At 43.8% G+C, this 25,906-nt stretch overlaps 1 protein-coding gene across 3 annotated transcripts in view; it reads right to left on the reverse strand.

The window, feature by feature from the left end:
* Positions 1-15,249: 15,249 nt before the first annotated feature.
* The window catches only part of Synpo2 (synaptopodin 2), a 150,503-nt gene continuing 139,846 nt past the window's right edge, over positions 15,250-25,906 (reverse strand). For 2 of the 3 annotated variants that reach the window (XM_087631228.1, XM_087631234.1), the window contains one exon: positions 15,250-19,442. In XM_087631228.1, the coding sequence (XP_087487354.1) occupies positions 18,903-19,442 (540 nt within the window). In that variant the 3' untranslated portion in view covers positions 15,250-18,902. 3 annotated transcript variants of the gene reach the window in all.

The raw sequence follows: 25,906 nt of genomic DNA on the forward strand, positions 1-25,906 counted from the left end.
CCGTGGTAGCATCTCCTGTGAGGCTCTAGAGGAGGACTGGCAAGGGGAGAATCCTGAGGTAAAGTTGAACACGCAGCAGATCTTTCCTCTGACAGATTTCATATTCTAGACTGCTGATACTTGGGACTAGACACATATCTCCTCACTAGGATAACCTGGGGGAAAGTCTACGTTGTTCATTCATTCCTTAATTCAACAAATGCACACGGAACTTAATGGAGGAACTTAATGGTGACCAGCGCTGTACTGGGTGCTGACCTACAAAAGCTCCTAGCACCTTCATTCGTGGAATTCATAATCCACTAGGGGACACGCAAACAGGAATCTGTGACCTGTTGGGTACTGGAGGCAAGGGGGCTGTTCCAAAACATACAGTAAGTAGAATGTTTGCCAGGGGCTAAAACGGGGGAAGGCAAGGCCAAGAAGGGCTTCACACCCAAAGGGCAGTGGTAAAGGTAAAATGTACTTAGCGAAGCTTTTTGCTGTGGGTGACTTGTTGTCAGATCAGAACAACCCGCGACACAACTTCTGCATCTTCACGGGGGCAGAACTGGATCTCCATGTCCATCCAGGTTGCATCTGGTGGAAGGCATCGGCCTCCCCGAAGGGCAGGGTAGGGATGGCAAGGAGGATTAAGCCCAAAGGAAGAGAAAAATCACAGTGTTGCCTAGGGGTGACAAACGGAGCTTTCTGAGTAAGGTTTGGCATCAGTTATTGCTGCAGGAAGGGGACTAAAGTTCCTGTTGGTAACTTGCTGGGAGAGAATCTGGGAAAGAGATGTGGGGACTGTCTAACAGGAAGTTTTAAATGGTTTTTCTTTCTCTTCAGTTCCATATGAAGACGAACAAACCCACGTGTCTGACTAATTTCTTTTTGGTAAGGATATTCATTTCTAGGGGAGGCAGATATTGGGGAGTGAAGCAGAAGAACGAGGGACAGAAGAATTTGGAGCTATGCTTACTCTTGATTCCTTATTAAAGCCCCCAAGGATATTTTTCAGCAAAAAATGAAAGGACGGTAAAGAAACTCAATGCTTTTCTGAATATTAAAAAGGATGTTTTCACTACCTCTCAGGGTGACATTAGTTCACCCTCTGAACTCTGAATTCCAAAGTAAGACACAAACTGGAGAGAGAATAATTCTTTCTCCGAGGCCAGAAGGAAGAAACTCTCATGGGCCTGTATGTTCACTCTCTTGACCGCTCAGCAGAAGCATCCACTGAGTGAGACACATCTTGGGCATGTGGACCTCCTATTCCTAGCCCGTTTTTTAAAAAGAAGGAACTACTTGGCAGTGTGCAGAGCCCAAAGTCACAAAGCAAGGAACAGGAGCCCAAGCTACCTCACCCCAGAGTTGGGATACTTTGCCATGGATTCACACGGCTGGCTTAAGCCCGTAAGTAAGCGTTGAGTTCTGACCACAGCCTACATGGGAAGGAATATGTCCTCTGCTTATCACCGTAACCTCAACAGCCAGAATGAGGTAGGTGCTCAGTAAGTGTCGATGGAATGAGTAAAATCAGGTGCCTTCCTAGGGTGTCCTCTGTAGTCTGGATGGCATCTTCTCTCTGTATAAGTCAGTAGGGTGCATAATCCAGAGAAGTATTTTAAACCATTTTGTGTGGAAGGGGAAGGACAATGAGCATTAATTACCTACAGGGATGAAGGGCTACACATCACCTCTACAGATGAGCAAAACAGAGTGGGCAGGGACTCTCACAGCCACTCCATCAGCCAAGAGGAGCACAGGGGTCAGTGAGGAGGAGCACAGGGAGGATAAGTCAACTAGAGAGGGAGGGAAGATCAGGTAGTCTTCCCCAAATGTACAAATCCACAAATCTAGGGGAAAATATCCTGATTTCAGCGTGCATGTAAATTGTGTCACTAAAAATTATTTGAGCGGTCTGCATTACGCAATGAAAACAGTGATGGCCCCAATTTTTTAATCTGTACTTGGGACCTTGAAAAAACTTAATTCCAAATGTAACGTGGTCTCTGAGTACTACTGGTTTAGGCCACAGAGAAAGACTATGCTGACTTGCCTGAAGGCCATGCTGAAGGACCATAAGGCAGGGAAACTGATTCCTTTTTCAGGCCTGGGAGGCCACATGTAACCTCACTTTTGACTTGGTTTCCAGTTTCCCTTCCCCCCTCTTCCGCCTGTTGGTATTGTGTTTTCCCTGGAGTTTCAATGGTGTTACAGCCGCAGCTTGAATGAGCGTGAGCCGGATGCCTTTTCTGTTGATCCTGTAGAACCATGGCTTTCTGGCCCTCTGTTCTAATTCACCCTCTCTTAGAGGCTGTGGGCAGTAGGGGACTGTTTCAGTCTGGGTTCTTTGAGAGGAGATGAGGGCGGACCTCCTTCACTCCACCTCCCCACCCAGGAGGAAGCAGGTACCACCTCTCTGCAACCCACCCAAAACCACTGTTGACTTTTCCTTCAGTTCTGTTTACAATCTGTGGCCACAGATAAACGGCCACAGCCCGGAGCCAGGGTGGATGCAGGTTTTTATTGGACCTGAAATGTTTCTAACTTTAGGACTGCACTTAAGAAAAGATATTATGGAAAAGGTATAATTTTCAATTTAAAAATATAAAATGAGCACAGAACTATAGAAGGGAAGTCTCTAAACTAGTCCTGATGTTATCTGCAGGGAGAACCCACCATAGTACCTAGGGTATAAAGAACACCGGAGGAATCCAATTATAGTATCTGATATAAATGGCACGGGGGGACTTGTGATTTTGGGACCAAAACATTCTATTTTGTTAGCATAGAGGAATAAAGAGGACAAAACTTATTCTCTCTGCTTTTCCAGCATTTGGCTGTAGCACCTGCGTATGACAGATTATGACCACTTGTATCTATTGAAGAATGTAATAGGCAAGAGCCAGCCGGGGGGTGTGGCTTCATGATAAATGCTTTCCTCAGTACCCATGAGGCCCCAAGAACTGGACTGCAGAGAAGGGAATCTGATAGGCAGCATTGCGTTGTACTTGACCACATTACTATAACAGAAGTGCCATGGAAATACCTCATGTTAGAAGCAACAGAGGCATAAACAAGGGCAAAGGTCAGCTCTGTCTGGAGCAGAAGATGGGTGAGCAGAGAAGCGCTTCAGAGAGAAGATGACCTGGAGGTTGAGGCTTGAAAGGAGAGGCGAGGTTTGATAGGTAGTGCTGAAAGGCGTTTCCAGCTGACTATGCTTAGAGCTGCCGGGTAGAGATCTGTATCCACAGGAGTTTATGGAGTGGAAGAAGCAAGCAGAGCTGAGGGAGGTGGGCGTGATGGTTCTTGCTTGTAATCACAGTGCTGGGGAAGTCTGAGGCAGGAGGGTCATCATGATTCCAAAGCCAGACTGGCCTATAGAATGAGACTTAAAGTATGTGCAAGTACACACACACACACACACACACACACACACACACCACACACACACACACATACACACACACCACACACACACCACACACACACCACACACTCGTACACACACACACACACACACCACACACACACATACACACACACCACACACACACCACACACACACCACACACTCGTACACACACACACACACACACCACACACGTGCATACATATACACTCGCACACACATGCACACACATGCATACACACACACACGTGCACATACATGCATACACACACACACACCACACACACAACACGTATGCTCTGCACATAAAGGCAATGAACTTTGCTCCTTCCAAAACATTTGATGTTTTAGAACAGTATGGATGCATGTACCATTTTCAAAGTTCTCTGGAGGCTTCTTCTGTGTTCTGGACATTGGGTATTGCGAAGCTTCCAGGTACTAGTTCCCTTCACTGAACTATAACTTCCTCCATAAAGGTTATCAAGTGGTCAGTGCAGCCCATCTGCTGTTGCCCCGCAACAGGGCTCTTGTCTCACACTTCTCCGGGAATGAAGTGAGTAGACAGCGAAGAAGAATAGAAACAGGAAGTACTCACCATCACTTCAGACTTAACAGTCTTAAAGTGGGTAAAGAAAAAAATGACTTAAAACAGATCGTCACATGGGACTTAATAGAAACCAGTTCAAACTGTCAGCAGCAGCAGGACACTAACACAGTGTTGAGAAGTATTATGGCTCAAAGCTCTGGAGGCTGGATGCTGTCACAGTAACAGATCCTTGTCTCCAGCCAAAGTGTCACTGCAGTATACATTATAGTCATCATGTATCATCCCACCTATCCTAACTTGCTACAATGAACAGATATCACACCACCTACCTAACAGCAGACAGCGATGTGTACTACGGTCGGCAGATATAACCCACACATATTTACCTGCTCCGACATCTGTGATGTCCAAGCAGTGTGTATGACAGCAGATATCGATAGATACCGTGTCATCTACCCTAACAGCTGAATAACACTTCAGTGCACACTGAAGATATCGCCCTACCTCTCGTAACTTCCAGTTGTCACTGTTGTGGTGCTAAAGTCAGCAGATGTCACCTCTGCTCCCCTAATGCATTCCTATGCTCTATGCCACCAGCAATCACGGCACATGGCATTTGATGGTTCTATAGTTTTGTCGCTATCACTACCTGCAGGGCCCATGGTTGGAGGGAGTCTAGTGCCTATGACGGCTCAGCTCATCGTGACAACCAATAGCCTCTAGAGGGACACCTGTGACTATGACAGTATCTGCAGTTGACTGTGCCCAGGCAAGAAGGGTGAGTGGTGACCCTGTGAATTCCTTCAGAAGAACGTGAAGGCAAAAGACTTTAGTGTCCAGAGCACTCCATTGTGTAATTGTGTCTGTTAAAAGGAAAGTCATCTTAAGCCAAGAGTAGCGCCATGCATTTACATCTCAGTACTCAAGAGACAGAAGCAGGAGAATTGCCAAAGGTTGAGAACGCCCTGATCCAACTAGAAAGTTCTAGGCCATACGAGGTGATATAGTGAGACCCTGACTCAAAAAGAAACCAACCTACCACCACCACCAATAACAAAACAAGAAAAACGTTTTTAAAAAGAGAGCCTAATTTCAGCAACAGAATTGCTGAGCTGTACCAAGACTGGTTTTGAGTAGGTCCCGTCACGGCATGGCGGAGCGTGGTGTCTGCTTCCTGCTAGCATTGTTTGAAATGAGTAATATATTAATCCCTTCTCCGGCATCAACACTCTGGTTTTATGGTGCAGAGCTTAAAAGACCAGGCTCGGAAGTTAAGAGCGTAGAACTGTCTGAGCCCCGAGTCTTCCAGTTAGAAAAGTAGCTCTTGGGAAGTTGGCTGACCATAACTCTTGTCTCATACCTTATTTCTCTCATCAGAAAAGCAGAAGTTACAATGCCAACTTCTTTATATGGCAAATGGGAGAATTAAATAAATGAATATGTAAACAGTCTGACGCACAGCTCTTTTTACTACACTCTGTTGGTTCTTTTATTTTAATGATGGTTTTCACAAAGCTTAAAAATGTCTGTACTTGATATCAGCCTAAGATATCCAAGGTAAGGCTTTCAACTTTTCTATTCAAAATCTCTCTCTCTCTCTCACCTGCAGAGTTTCTTATTCCCATAAGAAAAAAAAATACCATCTATTCAGTGGTGTAAGCCACAAAAGCCTAAAAACCAATTGCTTCTTCTATTTACCAGCCTCATCTGATACATTTCCGTGATTTAGAAAATCTGTCTCTTGAATGTGACTGAAGCTTGTCTGTGTGTCTGTCTCTGATTACTCTACTTCTAATGTGAATTTCATGGATTTTGACAGGAGTTTCCCGATTGAGTCTCCTGCTTTTTCTGTCATTCTTGTTTCCTTTCCGTTTCTACTCAAGAATTGTACTGGCTTAGAAAAGTGGAGGTTGTAGGTTTTCCTCTAAGAACCATGACCTCAGTAGTATTGGGCAGTTGACTAGTTTCCATGACTGGGCATTGGCTAGTTTCCATGACTGGGCACAATGTCCCTCTTGTTGAGAGGGTCTTAAGTTCAATTTGATGGCTGTTGGTTACCACTAAGACATGAGTGCCTTTAGTGCACCTTGGGAATATCATCCATGCTTGTCATCGTGGTTCCCAGGCATTATAGCCTACATAGACTGTGGGTTGCTTCCTTCCCTTGGCAGCTCTAATAGCACCTTCTGGCACTGTGAAGGATATCCTCAGGGAGGGGCCCTCTAGGTCAGACACAGCTGTTTTCCCAACTTTTCAATACACAGATGACATTGGCTAACTTTCCACCTTTTTTTTTTAATCAGAAAATTCCATTCACTTACATTATCCTTCTAGTACCTGAAGACACTGGAACAGAATTTTACAGACCTCTTCTTGCTGAAATGTCCCCCTGTACTTTGTGATGCAAGCCACACAGGCCTCTTCCAGGTTTTGGATCGTGGTGTGTACAAGCCTTTTTTAATGGCATAGAAAATCTCCAACTCCCTACAAAGATGGGTGTCTTCCTGAGATCTTAGTTAAAAGTGCTTGGAAAATGTCTTAGTTAGGGTTTCACTGCTGTGAACAGACATCATGACCAAGGCAAGTCTTATAAAGGGCAACATTTAATTGGGGCTGGCTTATAGGTTCAGAGATTCAGTCCATTATCATCAAGGCAGGAACATGGCAGCATCCAGGCAGGCTTGGTGTAGGAGGAGTTGAGAGTTCTACATCTTCATCTGAAGGCTGCTAGCAAAATACTTACTTCCGGGTAGCTAGGACGAGGGTCTTAAAGCCCACACCCACAGTCATACACCCATTCCAACAAGACCTCACTGTCTAATAGTGCCACTCCCTGAGCCAAGCATATACAAACCATCATAGAAAACACTATCCTAACATCTTCTTCTGGATGGTCTCCCTTTGTTCTTCCCTCTTTTCTCTGCTGCTTATTACTTCTCTAGCCTCTGTTTATTTTGGTCATCTGAACATCCAAAGGATCTTGCAGAAAGTAGAAGTATTATTAACGCACAGATGAACTAGAAGAAGACTAAATGGGACCTTATGTACCAAAAAATGCCACGCCATTCACAGTTTACACATTACCTAACAAGTTGGTTTTGCCTCCAATACTGAGATAACACCGGGGAGAGGGTGACTGGCAGTTTGGATGAGCCAGTTGGCAAGGTAGGAACTGAAGTAGATGCTGCAGACCCAGACCAGAGCCTGCTGAGGTGCAAGGGAGCATGGACAGCAAAACTGGAGAAGTGGACTCGAAACTATCTGGAGGAGTGGTAGGAACTGGAGCAGGAAACTCGTTAGTACCGATAAGGCCCACAGCCTTCAGAAAGGCAGAACAGAGAAGAGCTACAGTGGTTCAGCATTACGAAGTCTCAGTGTGAGGTGGGGCCTCGGGCTACTTGGATAATCCAAGTAGAGAGAGAGAGGGGAACATGGAGTTGGGGGGGGTAACGTGAAGAATGGGGTGTTTCTCTACTCCACTAGGCAACTGTGGCCCAACGTACTTTCCTTATTGATGGTACAAAAGACCAGCAAAAGCAACGTAAGGAAGGAAGACTTAAGACTGGGTGCAGTCTGTTGCAGTAGGAAGGAAAGGCATTGAAAGCAGCTCTGGCAGGAGCCCGAGACAGCTGGGCTCCTCCAACCCAATGTCAACTAGGAAAAAGGGAGAGAGAGACGTAAAAGCTGGCGCTTTTTCTTTTCATTTGTACTTAAAAGTTAGTCTAGGACCTCACATGTGCTTTACATTACATTTTCCTTCAGTGAGTTTACCTGCCTCATTTCTAAATGTGGGGAGACTGTGCCGTCTACATCTTTCTCTCATGTGTGCGCAGACTACACAGTTCTACACAGTAGAACGGGTTCAAATTCACTCCGCTGTTCACCGTAGTCTAATACAATGGCACTTCCCTCTGTAAAATGGAGATAATCATACCAAGCTACCAATGTAAAGGCACTAACAGAGATAGAAGTAAATTATTTGATATAGGGTTTAGTATATTGTAACTGTAGATACTGAGCAGTTACCATGATAACCATCACTATGATCCCCTCCGCTGCCGCCACCACCACCACCATCACCACCACCACCACCACCATCACCATCATCACCACCACCACCATCACCATCATCACCACCACCACCACCACCATCATCACCACCACCATCATCATCATCACCACCACCACCACCATCACCATCATCACCACCACCACCATCACCATCATCACCATCATCACCACCACCACCATCACCATCATCACCACCACCACCACCATCATCATCACCACCACCACCACAATCTGCAAAACGCCTGATATACCCAGGTGTGGTGGCCTATGCATCGTCGTAGCACTCTGAGAGACTGAGGCTGAAGAATTAACCATGAATTCAATTATCATGATTTGGCTACATAATGAGTTTGGCTACATAATGGGGTATATAAAATGGAACCTATCCCCAACGTATAAGCTAATTAACCAACCAACAACTAAAGAAGTCTATAATAAGAAAGGAAACTCTCCACGTCTTCCTAATGAGTGGTTTGATGCATCAGGCAAAGAATGCTACACCGGTCAATCTCTGCTCCATTTTCCTTGTCTCATGATTTGAGTAAGATCCCGATCATATGAATAGATGGTCTCACGTGTCTCTAGCATGGATTTTCATCTTGTTTATCTAAGAAGCGACTTCTGTATGACATTGGTGGTAAAATGAGAGGAATGAAGAAGCATATGTAAAGACTTTTCTAATCATTTCCATTCAGTTAAAGAAATATCACAATAATGAAACTATTGGGACAGTCTGTCTGTCATCACACTGTTGGCAGACTCCTGGGTCTCTGGAACATGATCTGTCCGGGTGGGTATCATGGGATAGCAACTTTCCGATTGCAGAGTTGCTTTGGTTAGACCCGGTTACTATGCTTTTGGCTGGCAGTGTTTATTGCGCTCTTTTGGAAGCGTGCATCATAGTACACATTTCCCACTGTGCTGTTCACCTCTGTTTTGTGTTTCTGTATTTGGGAAGAATTTTAGGATGGAGGTAATGATATACTGCCACCTAAAATCAGCCTCCAGTTCCCAGTGACATCATCCTTGTCTGTAAGACAGGAAGGGAGGAGAGAAGCTATGTCTGGAGCAACACTGGCTCCAGTTTCCAGACATTGTGCACCTTGAGATTGGAAAGTGGTCTATAGCAGTGTTATAAGACACTTGAAGATGGCATCGTTCCAGGGTATATTAAGGGTGTTACTTTAAATCTAGCAGTCGTAGGGCTACAAAAGCGCTCTGCGATCACTTCTCTGTAAGGATTCAGAATAGAAAGAAAGAAAGAGAACCAGACTCTATTCAGGCTGCCTAAGCCCAGCTTCTGCGCCATATTCTGCCCACTCAGACTCCAATCTGGGAACCTAAGCCTCACCTAATGCTCTGCCCACTCGTAACTGTCCAAGTTTTTGAAAGCCAAGATATTATTATCTTCATCTTGGAAAGATAACTTTAGTTTCCTAGCATTTCGTGGCATATATAACCTGAAAAAAAAAAACCGTTGAAATCTAGGACTCAGGATCATTGAGCAAAAGATAAATACTTTGATCATCTTTCAGGAAGGGAATCTTTTCAATCTTTCTGAAATCTCATTATTTCAACCTGACAAACTGATTTTTTTTATTTTGGAAAGTGTTGCTATTCCAGTCACTCATAAAATAAACCCTGCTAAGACTGTAATCACATGTTTTCTATGTTGGTAGTTAGGAAGGGGGCTATCCTGGGCTCACTCAGTTTACCCTCCTCTCCTAGAAGTCAGCAAGTGGCACTAACTTCTGAAGACAAAATTCAGAGCCAAGTGTGGGGCTTTATGAACTGAGCCCTCAGTGGTGGGAGAGACATGCTTTATTATTATTATTATTATTATTATTATTATTATTATTATTATATTTTCATTCTTTCTTTTTACTTATTCACTTTACATCCTGCTCACTGCCCTCCTCCTGGTGTCCCCTCCCACAACCCTTCCCCGCTACCAAAAGAACATACACAGGCTGAACCTAGGCTTCCCCACACATATGTAGCAGATGTGCAGCTGGGTCTTCATGTGAGTCCTGAACAACTGGAGCAGGAGAGACATTCTTAACCCTCTGCATCGCTCCCTGAGAGCCTGTCAAGGAATGGGTCTTCCCTAGGGAGCCATATCTTCTCTCCCAGGTCAACTGTAAAACCTGCAAAGTTGTTCTTTTTTATCCCTCAGAGTCTTACTCCAGAAGGTTCTTTCCCATACTTGAGAGAATTTTGTGTTCCACAGAGAGGGAGTCTTTCCTCAGTCAGCTACCTTTAGGCCACCCCTTTTGCTCCAGTCCCCATTACAACATGGCATCCATTAGTCAACAAACGAAGCATTAAAATCACCAATGCTCTCTCAGTTTGGGTCTTCATTTCTGAAGGCTTCTGTGTCACCTAGAACTTTTGTTGAATCCATTTTTAATGTTTCTTCTTGCTAAGTTGCCTTTATTATATGGTGCTGCTGTGATTCAATAGGCAAGCCGGAGCACAGCACTCCGCAGCCCTCCTGTGACAAATAGAGGCACCTATCACTCCTTGATTAGCTATTTAGGCGTTTTAAAAAACTCATTTTTTTTTAATGCCCTTTGTCCCAGTCTTGCAGAAAGTTGTGGTATGAACAAGATGCTGATCAACAAGAAAAACTACTAAATGTGCCTTGAAATGAGGCCAACCTCCATGAGATTGGTAGCAGCCCTGAGAACTGAAAGATATCTACAGTGTGGCCTCTGGCCCCCCCCCCCCCCTCTCTCTCTCTCTCTCTCTCTTTCTCTCTCTCTCTCATTCTCTCTCTCCCCCTGTCTGTCTCTCTCTGTCTCTGTCTCCCCCTCCCTGTTCCTTCTCCCCTTTCTCCACCCCCCCCCCCCAGCTCTCACTCTCATTTCTTTCTTTTGAGAAAGGTTCTAAGTACCTAGATCGCCATCACTTCACCAAGTAGTCCCAATTGACCTTGACCTCTTAGGTTCCTGGCTCTGCTTCCTCCCCGAGTGCTGGGATTATAAACATGTTCCGTTAGGCTCAGGCTTGCTTGGTTGGTTTTCTCTCTTGCTTCAGTGACAGTTGCTTCAGCAAACTGAGGGGCAGGGCCACACAAAACACAGACCTTTGCTTTCTAACTGTCCTCCGGGACTGCCATATGGAAGAACTATCCCCAAAGAATACATGTAAGGCTCAACTGTGTACAGGAATAACTCTTTCTAGGAAAAGGAATTCTGTCTATTAAAAGGCTGGGTCCCATCCCTACCTCTGGGTTTCCATAGGAACATAGGTGAGAGCTTTAGGGGGAGAGATTCAAGCCTAGGATTACGCTATTATTTGGGTATAAGTTATTCTAATTTATTTGGCAGTTTGGAGGAAACCTCACACATCATCACGGTGTGGTGTTCCTCCTGTATGAAGCCTTTTCAGACCTTTGAGTGAAAAACTAAAGCACAAAGCGCTGTGCAGGTAAGCCGAGCTTTTCCTCTTGGTAAAGGAAAAGCTGGAGGAAAGCTTAGGAAAGCGTTCAAGAGGGAAGCTAAGGAAAAGGACACAAGGAAGCCAGGCTTCAAAGCTGTAGTGAGAGAAAAATAGGTCAGACGTGGTGAGATATTTTCATCTTTATGTGATCTTGATGAAATTGTTTGGTTTGTGTAGGATGATGTCATTATGCAGCAAGGCAGTCCAGGATAAGGCGAAGCCTATCATTGGGTGAGAAGGAAGTGTAGGCGGGGAAAAGTCTAACAAGGAGAGAGGAGGAGGAGCCAGGAGGAAGATGGAGATAGAGGAGGAGGATTCCGATCCAGGTGGTCTAGGCCAATTTTATCTGGTCTAGGTGGACGGTTTCTATGTTTATTAATTGGCAGTGAGTTTATTTTGTGAATGTGTTGAAGATTGAGGATTTAACATACAAATCTAATTGTTAAACTGCAAGTTCCTAGAACTTTGATTTTTACCGGGTTACAGGGAATGAGAGCAAACTTCCTGGCGGGCCGAGAGACGACCTGTCTCAGTTCTGGAAGCCATGCTAGGCTATAACATGCTTGGGGCTAGCGTGGCGTGGTGCCATGCTACAACAGACCTCCGAACACGATGTGTGTGTGTGTGATGTGTGTGTGTGTGTGTGTGTTGTGTGTGTTGTGTGTGTGTTGTGTGTGTGTTGTGTGTGTGTGTGATGTGTGTGTCAGGTGTGGTAACCACCCGCCAAGGGGACAGTGCATGAAAGTGGCTGGCATAGAAACAGCCGGAGCACACAGCTCCCGTGGATCCACTTGGAGTGAGAACGCGGGAACCGGTTCTATTTTTTTATTTTTACCACAACAGGCTTGTTTTTGTTTGTTTGCTTTATGGAGTGGGAAGGGGATTGTGACATTGTCCTGGAAAGATTAGCAGTCATGTTTGTAAGGCTGTAAGTAATGAAACATCACTTCATGATAACCACTGTTCTGCTATACTGAGGAGGAAAATAAAAACAAAACCAAAAAAACCACCAATGTGGTGATTTCCCCAAGGCAGCTGAGATATGAGGGCATTGTACTGAGAGTTCACAGCTCTGCTGTTGTGTGCACTGGGGGACAGTAGACAGGCTTGGCTGCTTTGTTTGTTTTTCTGACTTCTTGGGAAACTAGGCAGGGACTTGAGTTTCCCTGGCCTTGGGCTTCCTTTTTCCCATATGGAAATGACACTATCTATATCTGAATGTTTGAAGCTTACAGTTTACTAAGTCTCAGAATTCTCAGGGTGGCAGGAGGAGGAGTATTTAGTACAGTAATTGTATCTTAAGCCAGTCCAGTTTTCTGCATCCTTGTCTCCCTCTGATACTCTCTTCCCAGGGCTAGCGATGAAAACCAGAGTGTCTAGCATGCTGGGTCAGCAGCCTACCGCTGAGCTAACCTCAGTCCTACTAATTTCTCTGAAGTCACACAAGCATACTTCAATAATAAGGAATGTTTTAAAGGTTTAAAAATGCTTCCAAACAATGACTCATTTAAATATTTTTTGTAAAGATTTATTTTTTTATTTATTAAGTACACTGTAGCTGTCTTCAGACCCACCAGAACAGGGCATCAGATCCCATGACAGATGGTTGTGAGCCACGATGTGGTTGCTGGGAATTGAACTCAGGACCTCTGGAAGAGCAGTCGGTGCTCTTAACCCTTGAGCCATCTCTCCAGCCCCTAAATATTTTATTAGAAGGCCAGAAAATAGTCATTTTACTTAGTATTTACCAAAACAAACAAATAAGAGTGTTAGGCAACTGTGCTGGGTGATGCTGGCTGAATGGGAAACTCACATTCTATCTGTTTAGTTTAATGATCCGTAGAAAAAGTCAAAGCTATTACCAAGGAAGCTACATATGAAACGACAACTTAAGTTTCACGTAGGTGAGACTTGGCCAGCCCAAAATGGGCAAAGCATCCGAAATGCAGGAACACCACCCTGGGAAGGTCAGAGAAATAACAGTCCAGTGTTTTTAGGATTTACCAGCATGCCTTCCACTCATGGACTGGCTGTGTTTATGCTCGGAATTGCTCTAATTCGTTAAGAATAGTATCTAAAAAATGTTTGAATTCTGTATCAGTTACTTCTCATATGCTGATAAAATACACTGAAAAAGGCAACACGGTTGAGAGGGTTTGTTTTGGTTCACAGTGTGCGGGTACAGTCTGTCCCAGCAAGGAAGTAACGCTGGCCGCAGTGCTTCTGCAGCTGAGAAGCAGCAAGGGACAGGCCCAGTTCTCTCCTTTCTGTGAAGTCCAGGGCTCAAGTTCATGGGGTGGTCCTGCCTGAAGTTAGGTTGGGCGTTCCTGACTCAATTGACTTAGAAAGCCCTTTCCTCACAGATGTGGCTAGAAGCCAGCTACAGTGTAGACGACCTCTCACAGGAGTACCACAAAGCTTGTCTGGTAGATGATTCTAGGTCCCATTAAGAGAACAACAGGAAACATCACAGACCCCGTACTCCCTTTGGTTTTACCCTGCCGTGCTTTGGCTTGTGAGACAGTGCTTTGGTGGTTTGAATATGTTGGCCCAGAGAGTGGCACTATTAGAAGATGTGGCCCTGTTGGGAGGGAGTGTGACCTTGTTGGAGTAGGTGTGTCACTGTGGGTGTGGGCTTTAAGACCCTCATCCTAGCTGCCTGGAAGTGAATATTCTGCTAGCAGCCTTCAGATGAAGATATAGAGCTCTCAGCTCCTCCTGCACCATGCCTGCCTGGAAACTGCCATGTTATGGCCTTGATGATAATGGACTGAACCTCTGAACCTGTAAACCAGCCCCAATTAAATGTTGCCCTTATAAGAGTTGTCTTAGTTATGGTATCTGTTCACAGCAGTAAAACGCTAAGACCAGGGTCTTGCTAGGTAGGCCAGGATGGCTTAGAACTTGTGATCCTCATGCTTCAGCATTTAGTGTTCTGGGATTACAGGCATATGCTATCCCTCCTGGCTGGACTCCAGCTTCTTCTTCTTTTTTTTTTTTTTTTTTTTCCGGAGCTGGGGACCAAACCCAGGGCCTTGTGCTTCCTAGGTAAGCGCTCTACCACTGAGCTAAATCCCCAGCCCCTGGACTCCAGCTTCTTAATATGTGAAATTGACTGTATTTTGATAGGAGTTTTTGGACGTCATAGTAATACTCTTTGCTTGGCCAAAGTTCAAGTGTTACACTGAGTGTACACATAAACTAGGAATATCTGTATGCTTCCTCTGAAAACTCAGTTCTAGCAAAGAACAGGACTGAGCCGGTGTGGCCTAAGCCCTGGCTTTGGATGTCAGCTCCCTTATCTTCCAACATCCGCCGAAGACCGCTGAACACTTTGGCACGTCAGCAGCAAGCACCCTGTTGGTTTGTCTTGTCCAGATTCTTCATGCCCCAGTGTCCTTAGCTATTCCTGGCCCCGACCCGCTCCCACTTGCCCCTTCACAATTTCTCCCTGCCGTGCTGCATTTGGAGTTGAATGCTGTCTCTTTCCCTACACCAAGGATCTGGTGCTGCCCTCTCACATTATGACCTGATACAGAATGGAGCCTCTGCCATGCTTTAGCAAATGTCATAGAATGATTAAAAAAGAAAGAAAGAAAGAAACACATAAACAATAAAGGTGTTAAAATGTTGCCACGCGATATGAAATCATTCCACTGTCTCTAGATGCTGTTATGGAAAAAAATGAAATTCACAGATCAGATAGATACTTGACAGGAATAAATCTCCTTTGCAATGAAAAATACTTCAAAATGAACTTTACATGCAAAGAAACAAAAGGCCTCCTGACTTGATTTTCAAGTTACATTTATTACTAATAGTGTTTGGATTTTCAGTCCAAATCTTTCACATACAGTCTTTGGGGACAGAGAGAAATAGAAATGACAATCTAATAGGAAAGTATGAACTGTGCAGCAGTTAACTTCTACTTTGAATAGAATCCAAGTGTGAAAATCCTTTTAAGAAACAAACATTTCTGCAATTTTCCCCCATTCTAACTGTCCCTAATTGATATAATTCTTCCTTCAAAGTTTTACGTCATTAATACACAAGCGTATTTGTGAGTAAGCCCCACTAAGTGCATACTCTCCAAGGTGTATAATGCAGCCAAACATGAGACAGCCTCATAAACAAAGGGACCAGAATCTGGGCAGCCACCACACTCATGAGTTCACGTTTGAAAGGTCTACTCCTATGTAATGATACGATGTTTAAACTTGGATGGGAGGCAATGCCAGATTAACTTTTCTCTCTGACTGTGTTCAACCCTTAGAGCAGGTTTAGTTAGACACTATGTAGCTTCTGGTGATTGAAATATATCTGGCAGCAAATGTAGCATAGCTTTCCAAGCCAAGCTCTTCTGTGCAAGCGCTATTGCTTGGAAGATGAGAGCAGTTTGTTTTATTCTTGTTAAAACAGTAACATAACATCCCAACCATAAGAATCAGATCTCAGGGTGGCCAAAGGTCAGTCATAGAACTGTCTCATTTTCTAGTCAACTAGAGGAAAATACTATAGCAGACCTGGTACTCAACTGCAGTGGCACTCTCGTATTCAAAGATATCTACACAATTTGATGTGTTGAAGCATTGCTGTGTGATAAAGACCCTCATCCTCGTGAAGAAAATGTGTAGACCTTCTGTTGCATAGAGTACGTTTAGATAGTTCAATATCAATGCTAATTTTGGTGTGGTACAAGCAGAAGAAAAAAGTGTGTTTTATAATAATATCTAAAACATCTGCTTCTAGAATGAGTTTTAGCAAAGCGTGGGCTGTGAATCAACTGATGGAAATAAAGCCTGATAATTACAAGTAGCAGGGTAGAGTGGGGACATCTTTTCTGTAATCCCCCGTTTCTAAAAACAGCCTAATCCAGAAAGACTCAAACACCTAGTGATAAATTTGATGATAAAACTGAACCTTGTAAAGATCACATATGCATACCTCTTAAGACTCCAGTGGCCTAACATTATTCTTTCAAGATTCTATAAAATCATCATCATCAACAACAACAAACCCCTCATGGAAGCCAGTAATTATATTTTGTACTTTAAGGCACTATATTGATTTTAGATAAATGAACAGTGAGTCTTCTGCTCTAGTTGTTCTGAGACTTGTAGCAGGCTGGCATGGAATTTCTGCAGCCTTTTCTCTTCCTCTCTCAGTGACACAGGCATGAGGCACCATGCCAGCTAGCAATCACATTTTGGGAAGCAGTTATCTATTACTTTGCTGCGTGATTGAACAAATTAGCATGTGGCCACTCTTGCCACTTACTGAGAATTCTTCAATTTTTTTTTTTTTTGGTAACTTCTAAGGTAAGAGAGTGTCTCATAGTTCACTTTTATTCTGTAAAAGGTATCATCATACGTGATAAGATGAAGAGTTAGAAAGGAAAATAAAGCCAAAATGTCACTTCTGAAAAAACCAAGAAGAATTTTTAAATTGAAAGATTCTGGATAGACGTGATGATGGCATGAACTGCTTTGAATTCCCTTGTATTTAACACTTTGAGGTATGGCAGGAAGGAGCAGGTGTTGATCTGTTCGTGGCCATACTTAGAAGGCAGGGTTGGTTACCGGTCAGGTGAGTCAGCCACCTAACTTCCTCTGAACAGTCTAGAAGCAGCCCTTGTGTATACTTCTCCTGCTTGTTTTCTGTCAGCCATCAGGCACAACAGTTGTCTAACGCCAGGCACATTCATGCACGACTTCCTTAAATCCATTAATAGTTTTATCTTTACATCAATCTTCACCCCACTTACACAGAACCGGCCACTTAGAAATTCCTTTTGGGACCTTTAGTGACGCATTCCTTGGCACTAATGACCTTGTCCACTCCTAAAGGTAATCTGATATTTATGTGATGAGCAATGCCAAACAAGGCATCGAAGGTCATCCAACCAGGAGGATCTCGAGCTATCAGAATCGGTAAGAACCTAAGCAATTAGACAATCCAGACTTCTCATCTGACAAGTGAGAACACTTCAGCTCAAGTCTTCCTGTCTCAGGCTGCTGGCTTTGAGTATACTGCAGATAAATCCAGTGCCTAGATTTGTGCTTTCCCCACATTACAGCTTCCTCCAAAGTCCATGCGGCTTGTGTAGTTACCTCACCCTGACATATTCCTGTCTAAGAACATTCTCACCCCATCCAAGCATAGATGTCCCAGCACTGGGTAGGCGGAGGCAGGGTGGTCCCATGAGTGAGGGTAGCCTGAGCTACAAAAGTAGTACCACACCAGCCAGGGTACACAGCAAAGGACTGTCATAAACAAACAGAAGAAGAAGAAGAGGGGGGGGGGAGGAGGAGGAGGAGGAGGAGGAAGAGGAGGAAGAGGAGGAGGAGGAGGAAGAGGAGGAGGAGGAGGAAGAAGAAGAAGAAGAAGAAGAAGAAGAAGAAGAACAAGAACAAGAAGAAGAACAAGAAGAAGAAGAACAAGAAGAAGAAGAAGAAGAAGAAGAACAAGAACAAGAAGAACAAGAAGAACAAGAACAAGAACAAGAAGAACAACAAGAAGAACAAGAACAAGAAGAAGAACAAGAAGAACAAGAAGAAGAACAAGAACAAGAAGAAGAGATAGAACATTTCCATTTCAGCCTTCTAACGCCTCTGAGCTACGCCTAAAACATTTTCAGAGAAATGTTTGAAAAAACACCAAGGAAATTTGTTTCTGTGTGATTATTACTTCTTGTCAGGTTTGCCTTAGGAATTTGTCCTCATAGAAAGGACACCCAGCAGAGGGAAGTCTGGAGGCATGGGGACAGGCAATGGGTTGACCAGTGGATTAGAACAAAGGAAACGGCACACACATGTACACGTGACAAAGTGAAACCCTCTCCTTTGTATGCTAACTTAAAATTAATAAAAAATATTATTCCTTGCTATTAGAAGTACTGGTAATTACTAAATCATATTCTAATTCTTTATTGGGCTAAGGCACATAGGAGAAAATGTTTAGATTCACTGTCATTATGTGAACTTGAGTTGCATGGGACTCCTTACAAATGAAATTACACTTGATCTTAGCCAAAAGGCCGAGAAGCGATTACAAATGAAATTAATATTTTGACTTTTTATATAAGTGCTAGAATATCAATGCAAGAGAATAAATCTTCTGAGGCAAGGTCTTAGGTAGCCCGGCTGGCCTCAGGCTGTGTCTGAGAACTATCTTGAATTCCTGGTGTTCTGTCTTGTCTCATAAGTGCTGTGATTACGGGTGCGTGCCACCACGCCCTGCCCACTGTGACTCTTGTCTACCTAGCAGTTCGTTAGGCATCAGCAGACAAGGAAGTGCTCCACGCTTGTGTGTTTACACACATGTACACTCAGATAAATGACCTGTGACCACATAGGACTAAAAGTGGATTGAAGTCTATTTTTAAAGTAAAGAACCCTGCAAAGGCCACTAACAACAAAATTCACACGGTTGTCACACAAGCTTTCATGGTTGGTGTCTCCACCCCCTTGGGTGTGGGTTATAGTCATAACCACCTAGTGGAAGACAGTATTCAGACCTCGTGTCCATGGACATTGCTTTCAAATCATTTCTGGACTCCTTCCTGTAGCATACATATGGCAACTGGGAGCTATATAAGGAGTGGCTAGACACGTGGCTGTTGACTGGGGATGGAACATTATACTCTCGCCTTTCAGAAAAGCTCATGCTGGTCTTCTGAGTTTGAGGGACAAAGGACAGTCTCTCTTTCCAGTCCTCTTGGGACCCTGCAAACACCTTCCTCCGAGCTGCAGAGACTACATTCGCCACAATGGATTCCTCGATGTTCCTGGGTCTGAAGGCCTCATCCACTAGACCGAGAGGGGACTTGGCCGCCGCCTCCCAAGGTGTAGGTCTCTTGTTAGCTTTCTCTTGCTCGAGGGTTGGTTTGCTGGAGTAACTGTAGGCAGGCTGGCACAGCCAGGGAGGTGCAGACATGATGGGCGGAGCTGCTCTTCCGGGGAGAGAAAGGGAGCGCCAGTTCTCCTAAAACCAAAGAAAATGTTAATGTAGCTCATTCGTTCCTGTTTGTGCTGATTATTTCTGCAAAGTGCTCATATCATCCTTACCGAACACTGCACAGATTAAAGCCCTGAAGTATGGGCAGGTTGTCTCACTTAGCTTCCTATGGCTCTGGTCTCCTATACTGCTCGTTTGACCCTTCTTGTTTTGTTTTTTGTTTTGTTTTGTTTTTGTTTTTCTTTCTTTGTTTGTTTTCCTTTTTTGCTCTATAGTTCAAGCTGCTGCCCCTCTTTCCCAGGAGTAACCCCATAGCAGGAACCCTAAAACCACCGGAATCTGCCCATCGCTCTGCCTTCCCCTGCTCCCCCCAACCCCCAGCCCATCTGCTCAGTCCTGTCCTGCTTTTCCTGGTACAAAATAAACAAACCAGGGACAACTGCAGAAATGGGCCATAAACTCCTACAACTTTTACTTTTTCTGAGTGACTTTTAATTGCTCTTCTTGCTTGCCAAATGCACTGAAAGCTACTTACTTCTGAAGGGGTTACCAGTGAGTGTGAAAGAAGGGCAGGCACCTCTCTTCTTGGAATCTATTTATGTGATGAAGACCACATAACATGGGTTTTTACTCTCTCTCTCTGTCTCTGTCTGTCTCTCCGTGTCTCTGTCCTGTTTCTCTTTGACCCCCTCCCTCTGTGTCTCTCTTGCTTGTTTTAGAGAGATGGTCTCATTCTACAGTTCAGGCGGATTCTCTGGACAATCCTACTGACTCAGTCTCTCAAGTGTCAGCTAGGAATGTAAGCCTGAGCCACCAGGCTAAACACTAACCAATGTGTTTAGTTCTGAAGGGTGAGACATGGGCCGTGTCTCTAAGTGAGTCACCCTGCCAGTCTCATTTGGCTCCTTTTTTCCTTTTAATATTTATTTCATTCCAGAGTCTTTCAGAGTTCATCCCTGCAACATTCCTCTGTGCTTGCTAAACACTCCGCCTGAATAATCCACAGCAGTGTGGCTTGATGGAAGTTTTATTCACCCTTTACCCTAGCTGCTTTCCTAGGACCCTAGCCACCAGCTAGCCTGTTTACTTTCTCATATTCACTCCTGTTCACATGAGACTTGCTTAGATAAAATGCAGAGGAGGAGGAGAGGGGACGAGAGAGAGGAAGAGGAGGAGGAGGAGGAGGAAGAAGAAGAAGAAGCAAGTAAGCAAGGAAAAATTACTCAACTTTGAAAGTATCAAAGTATCAAAGCATTGTTTCTTAACCAGGCGTGGTGCCCTAGCCCTTAGGAGCTGGAGGCAGGAGAATAGGAGTTCAGGGTCAGCCTTGACTTCATAATGTGTTAGAGGCAAGCCAGGACAAGGAGAGAGAGAGAGAGAGAGAGAGAGAGAGAGAGAGAGAGAGAGAGAGAGAGAGAGAGAGAGAGACCGCTTTGTTGAACAAAAGGCCAGACTTGAAGATGGATTCAGATTTCCCAGTTTCCAACCCGTTCTTTCCTATCTGACTACATGAATAGCAACATTGGATTTGAGCAAGATGTCCCGGGCAACTGGTTTGTGTTTCTCAGCATGGTCTTCCTCTCCCATGCCACACACGGGCGTACCATGGGAGATGACAGCCTTGATCTGTGTATGAAAAGTAAAGAAGTCACTCTAGTGGAGGTTGGCTCTCTCGGAGTCACTAAAACTTGCCTTTGATGTCACGTTCTGACGTTTGCTTCTATTAATGTCCTTGTCTTAATCCAGAGCTGTGGGCAAACCCTCTTTCCTACAGAGCCAGCAAGGGCGGCAGTGGCTTTTGCCACCTTTGACCAACATCTACATTTTAAAATTTGATGACAAATCTACCAAATCTACACATATTCTATATTACTCATGTATAGATTCATAACTTCATGTATTTAACATTTTTATGAACCATCTAAGACTTCCAAACACTGTCCTATGAGCTAAAGACACGAAGACAATAAGATCTGTGTCCTGAAGCCCAGGATCCAGCACCATTTAAGCTACCATGGCATATCTAAGAATTACACAGGAAAAAGACACTTGACCTGCCGGGTCAGGAGGAAAGAGGTTTCTATTTTTATTTATTTTTTACTATGAAAAACAGACTGTGAAAGAGAAATAGCTGAACCACAACATGTGTCTGTGCCTCCTTTGTCATAGCTATAAAAGTGATAAACAACTTTGGTTTCCAGAAGCACAGGGAAAAATTCTTAGATTCCAATGATACCTGCAGAGGGCTTATCCGGTCAGGCGCAGCTCTTTCAGTACATGCCGTTGTTTACAACAACACAGTTGAGGGGACAATAACAGACAACGGAATCCAGGACTCTACAGAAATGAGGACAAACTGAACACACACACACACACACACACACACATACATACATAATACACATAAACACACATATAGACACATATATATACATATATGCATATACATACATACATATACACATACACATGTATATACATAAATACATAGACACATACATACACATACAGATGTACACATATACATACAATGTGACTGTGTACACTACACATATGTATATATATTCATATATATGTATATATATATTCTGTATACACTACATATATATTTATATATATATATATATACTGCTATATATATAAATATATATACTGCTCCTTTTTTCAACTCACTTAGTTTGAAAATCTGAGAAATTGAAACTTAATAGAAATTAAAATGTCTAAGAATTTTCAGTGATACCATAATATGAAGGATTAGGCTTTTTTTTAAAGCTAAAGCATAAATGTTAATTAGTCAAATATGGGCAGAGAAAAGTAACATTTTGAGGTGTGTTTATAAAAGAGAAAGTCATGGATTTCCGGTGGGGGGATTAAAAATCATATTGAGGGCTGGAGAGATATCTCAACAGGGGCACTGACTGCTTTTCCAGAGGTTCTGAGTTCAATTCCTGGCCATCACGTGTGGTTTACAACCATTTGTCATGGGATGTGATACCCTCTTCTGGCATGCAGGTGTATATGCAGATAGAGTACTCATATACATAAAAGTAAATCTTCAAACAGATCACATTGAAAGTTAGATGAAATTCTATGTGGAACGCATGTTTGATAAGTATGAAGGCACCGTCAATTGTGCCATGGAAGAGGGGCCATCATCATGAACAAACTGATGGTTGTTCTTTCCATGGTCCCAACACTTGTGCCTTTAGGATCCATTAGCTGCTAATCATGGGGGATAAACTGAAATTATCTTAGGTTGGGGATATAATCACAATATAGATAACTTATCTTTAGGTGCGTAATTGTTTTGTGTATGCCCAGAAGACCAAATGCTTCTATTCTCACTTTCACCTAAATCTCTAATTTTAATCTTTACACCTTGTTCCGTTGGTATTATATCCGTCTGTCTGTCTCTGTCCAGGCTCCTGCTGCCCTCTGCTTAGCTAGTAACTGAAGCCATGTGACACACCTTGATCCAGAAATGACTAAAGGACCCGAAAATACCAGAGGCATTTCTTCCGTTTTGAAGTTTGCATCTGATGTGGTCGAACCCCAGGCTAACCCATGGACCATGGCTCCACTGTGCACGTCATTATTATCAAAGGAATCAAATAATGTCAGATTAGGGTGTGTATGTGTAGGGGTGACATACCACTTCCTCAGCGTGGCGGTCAGAAGACAGTTTGCAAGAGTGGGTTCTGACCTTCTGTGTGATTGAGGGCTAAACTCATGGCAGACTTACACGACAAGGGTTTCTACCGACTGAGCTATTCTGACTAACCCAAATGGAAGATGGTTTCGGTTAAAGAGTATTTATCATTTATTAGTAATTAATCTGTCACGTTGGCTTTCCTGGTGACCCCATCAAATTGTTTCTCTTCGCTCCATTATATTTGAAGTTGTGTTTAACAGAAGGAAAGAGATTTTTCCGCTGCCCAAACCAAACAGGTCCTGGCATCCTGTTTATTCTTAGGGACAGCTCTGTAGCTACTCAAGTTGCCCAAACCAGTCTTATTTTGAATTAGAAGGCTGCATCCACCCCTGTGTAAGCTCTAATTTTAACTTTAAGAGAAGGTTCCTGTCCTTTCTCCATGGTCTTGAGGCTCACCTGCTGCAGGGAGAGGGTAGGGTGGGGCTCTCTCTTTTTTCCTTTCCCAATTTGCTCACTCTGACTCCATGGGTAATGGGCAAGGATAAAGGAAAAGAGAAAAGGAATTTTTTCAGCAGCCTCTTCTTTGTGGTTATAGGTCTTGGAGACAAACAATTTGAGAGGGGAGCTTTCATCATAAAGAAGCAAAGATTGCTCCCCGAGGAAGTAGGCCATGCAGTGTGTGTGATATCTGTCTGTCAGTCTCTCTGTCTGTCTATATATTATGTCTGTCTATATACATATATATAGAGAAAGACAGAGAGAGAGAGAGAGAGAGAGAGAGAGAGAGAGAGAGTTTAAAAACTAGAATTCATTAGAAAGAGGAACCTCGGTTGAGAAGCGGTTCCACCACATTGCTTGAAGGCAACTTCGTAAGGCATTTTCTTCAAGAATAACTGATACAGAAGGAGCCAGTGCATTGTGGGTCTTTTCCCTTCTTAGACAAGACATCCTGGGGTGTATTCTCAATACTGCTTTGTTAAGCAGGCTAAGCCAGAGGGAGCAAGCCATAAGCAGCCTTCCTCCATAGCCCCTGCCTCCAGTGCTTGCCCTGACCTGCTCCGTGATGGAGTGGGACTTGGGAGCTCTATGATGAAATGAACTTCCTGCCCGTGTTGCTTTGGTCTTTGTACTTCACCTCGGCAGCAACTGAGGCAGGCACCATTTCTCTGCGTTCTAGGAGGTAATTTGTAACTCTTCTGGATTCAGTTAGGACGCTGTCTGTCTACCTTAGCTTGTAGCTGCCCGGACCCATCTGCCCGGACCCATCTGCCCCCTCAGGAGCCTGGAGACTGCCAGTCACCTTTTCACTTGCTCCTGACCTCTCCTGGTTCATGAGGAAACATATCATCTGTGGGCACGAGGCAGCAAACTGGTTCTTTGCCAAAACTGCTTGCCAACCTGTTTCTTCCTTCCCAGATTTCCTAAGCGTGTCAGGTCACAGCCCTCTCTGACCTGTCAGCTGTCCTCATACTGCCTCTCAGGTCAGCTCGTCTCAGATGCCACTCGAAAATTCTTCTCCTACATGGTCTGAGGTGAAGGGCCAGGGTTCCTGAGCCTCTGCCCTCCACTGACTGCACCCATCTGATCTGTATAGTTACATGGACCTGGCTGAGGGGTCAAAGCAATGCCGAAGTAACCGGTCATACTATCTTTGTAAAGCCTATTACTCTGTTCTAAACTCTAATGTTAGTGTGCAGCGACTCCTCTCTGAGGTTTCTTGGCTAAAACATTAGCTTTTCTTTCCTCCTGCATACACACCCCATTTCCAGCCAGCTAAGTATAAAGTTCTTTATCATAATTTTCTTTGTTAAAATATGCGCTAAAATGGAATAGAATTGTAGTCTACAAATTAGTTTCAAGAAAAACATCTAGAAACTTCCAATGGTCTTAAGAGGAAAGACTTTACAATTAGCTCAGGCCCTACCTTGCAGAAGAGGGCTTATTTCCTTCCAGGCTATCATGAGTCCTTAGTCTGGGGACTTCTTCTTTGTACTGAACCAAGCCTCTAATCCTGGCTTTATCTGATGGTTGATCCTGGTGCCTCAGAAACACCATCTCTCAACACTCTCCTTCTCTTCTTTCTCCATCTCCCCTATGGTTGGTTGGTGATTGGTTAGTTGGCTCAATGAAGGGTCTCACTCTGTAGCTGAGGCTAGCCCTCTGAGTGATCCTTCTACCTTATCCTTCCGAGTGCTGGCCTTACAGACAAGATCTAGGACAGCTAGCTGGCGTCTACTTCTTTACAATCATTCTTCCACAGACGCAAGTTCTAGCACCCACCCCCCAGCATGTATTTGGTCACTTTCACCATCCTGTCCCTGTCTTTCATTTTCTATGTTCTTTTCTTCAGTTTGCCAAGTAAGGTTAATGTAGAAACATTTTGAAATACATGCACATGCATGCACACACCCAGAACCAACCTGTGGGCTAAGTAAAAATATCCTTCACTCTGCCTGTGAGGCCACGTCATCTGGCAAATGACAATAACTTACATGGATGAGTCAATCGTATATTTAAAGTATTCAGTTCTTTAACCCATAAGAGTACACGCCAATCCTTTTATATACACCAACCCTAAAATAGCTCAATATTTTTAGTACAGCACTATGAGATGCTCACTGAACTCATGAACCAGATGGAGTTATATAGTCCCACGAGAGGACTGAATGCTAAATATTATTTTTCTACTTTTGCCTTTATTTATAGCTGACATGAATGTGTTGCTTGTTACTGTGTATCAGGCTGTGGGTGTTCACTGCTTCTGTGGACTACTTCATACAGTCCTCACAACAGACCCACGAAGCAGACGCTGTCCTCTCTGTTTTCTATTTGTGTGCCT

This window comes from Rattus norvegicus, chromosome 2 (assembly GCF_021556685.1).
Source record: "Rattus norvegicus strain SHRSP/BbbUtx chromosome 2, alternate assembly SHRSP_T2T, whole genome shotgun sequence".
Taxonomy (NCBI): Eukaryota; Metazoa; Chordata; class Mammalia; order Rodentia; family Muridae; genus Rattus; species Rattus norvegicus.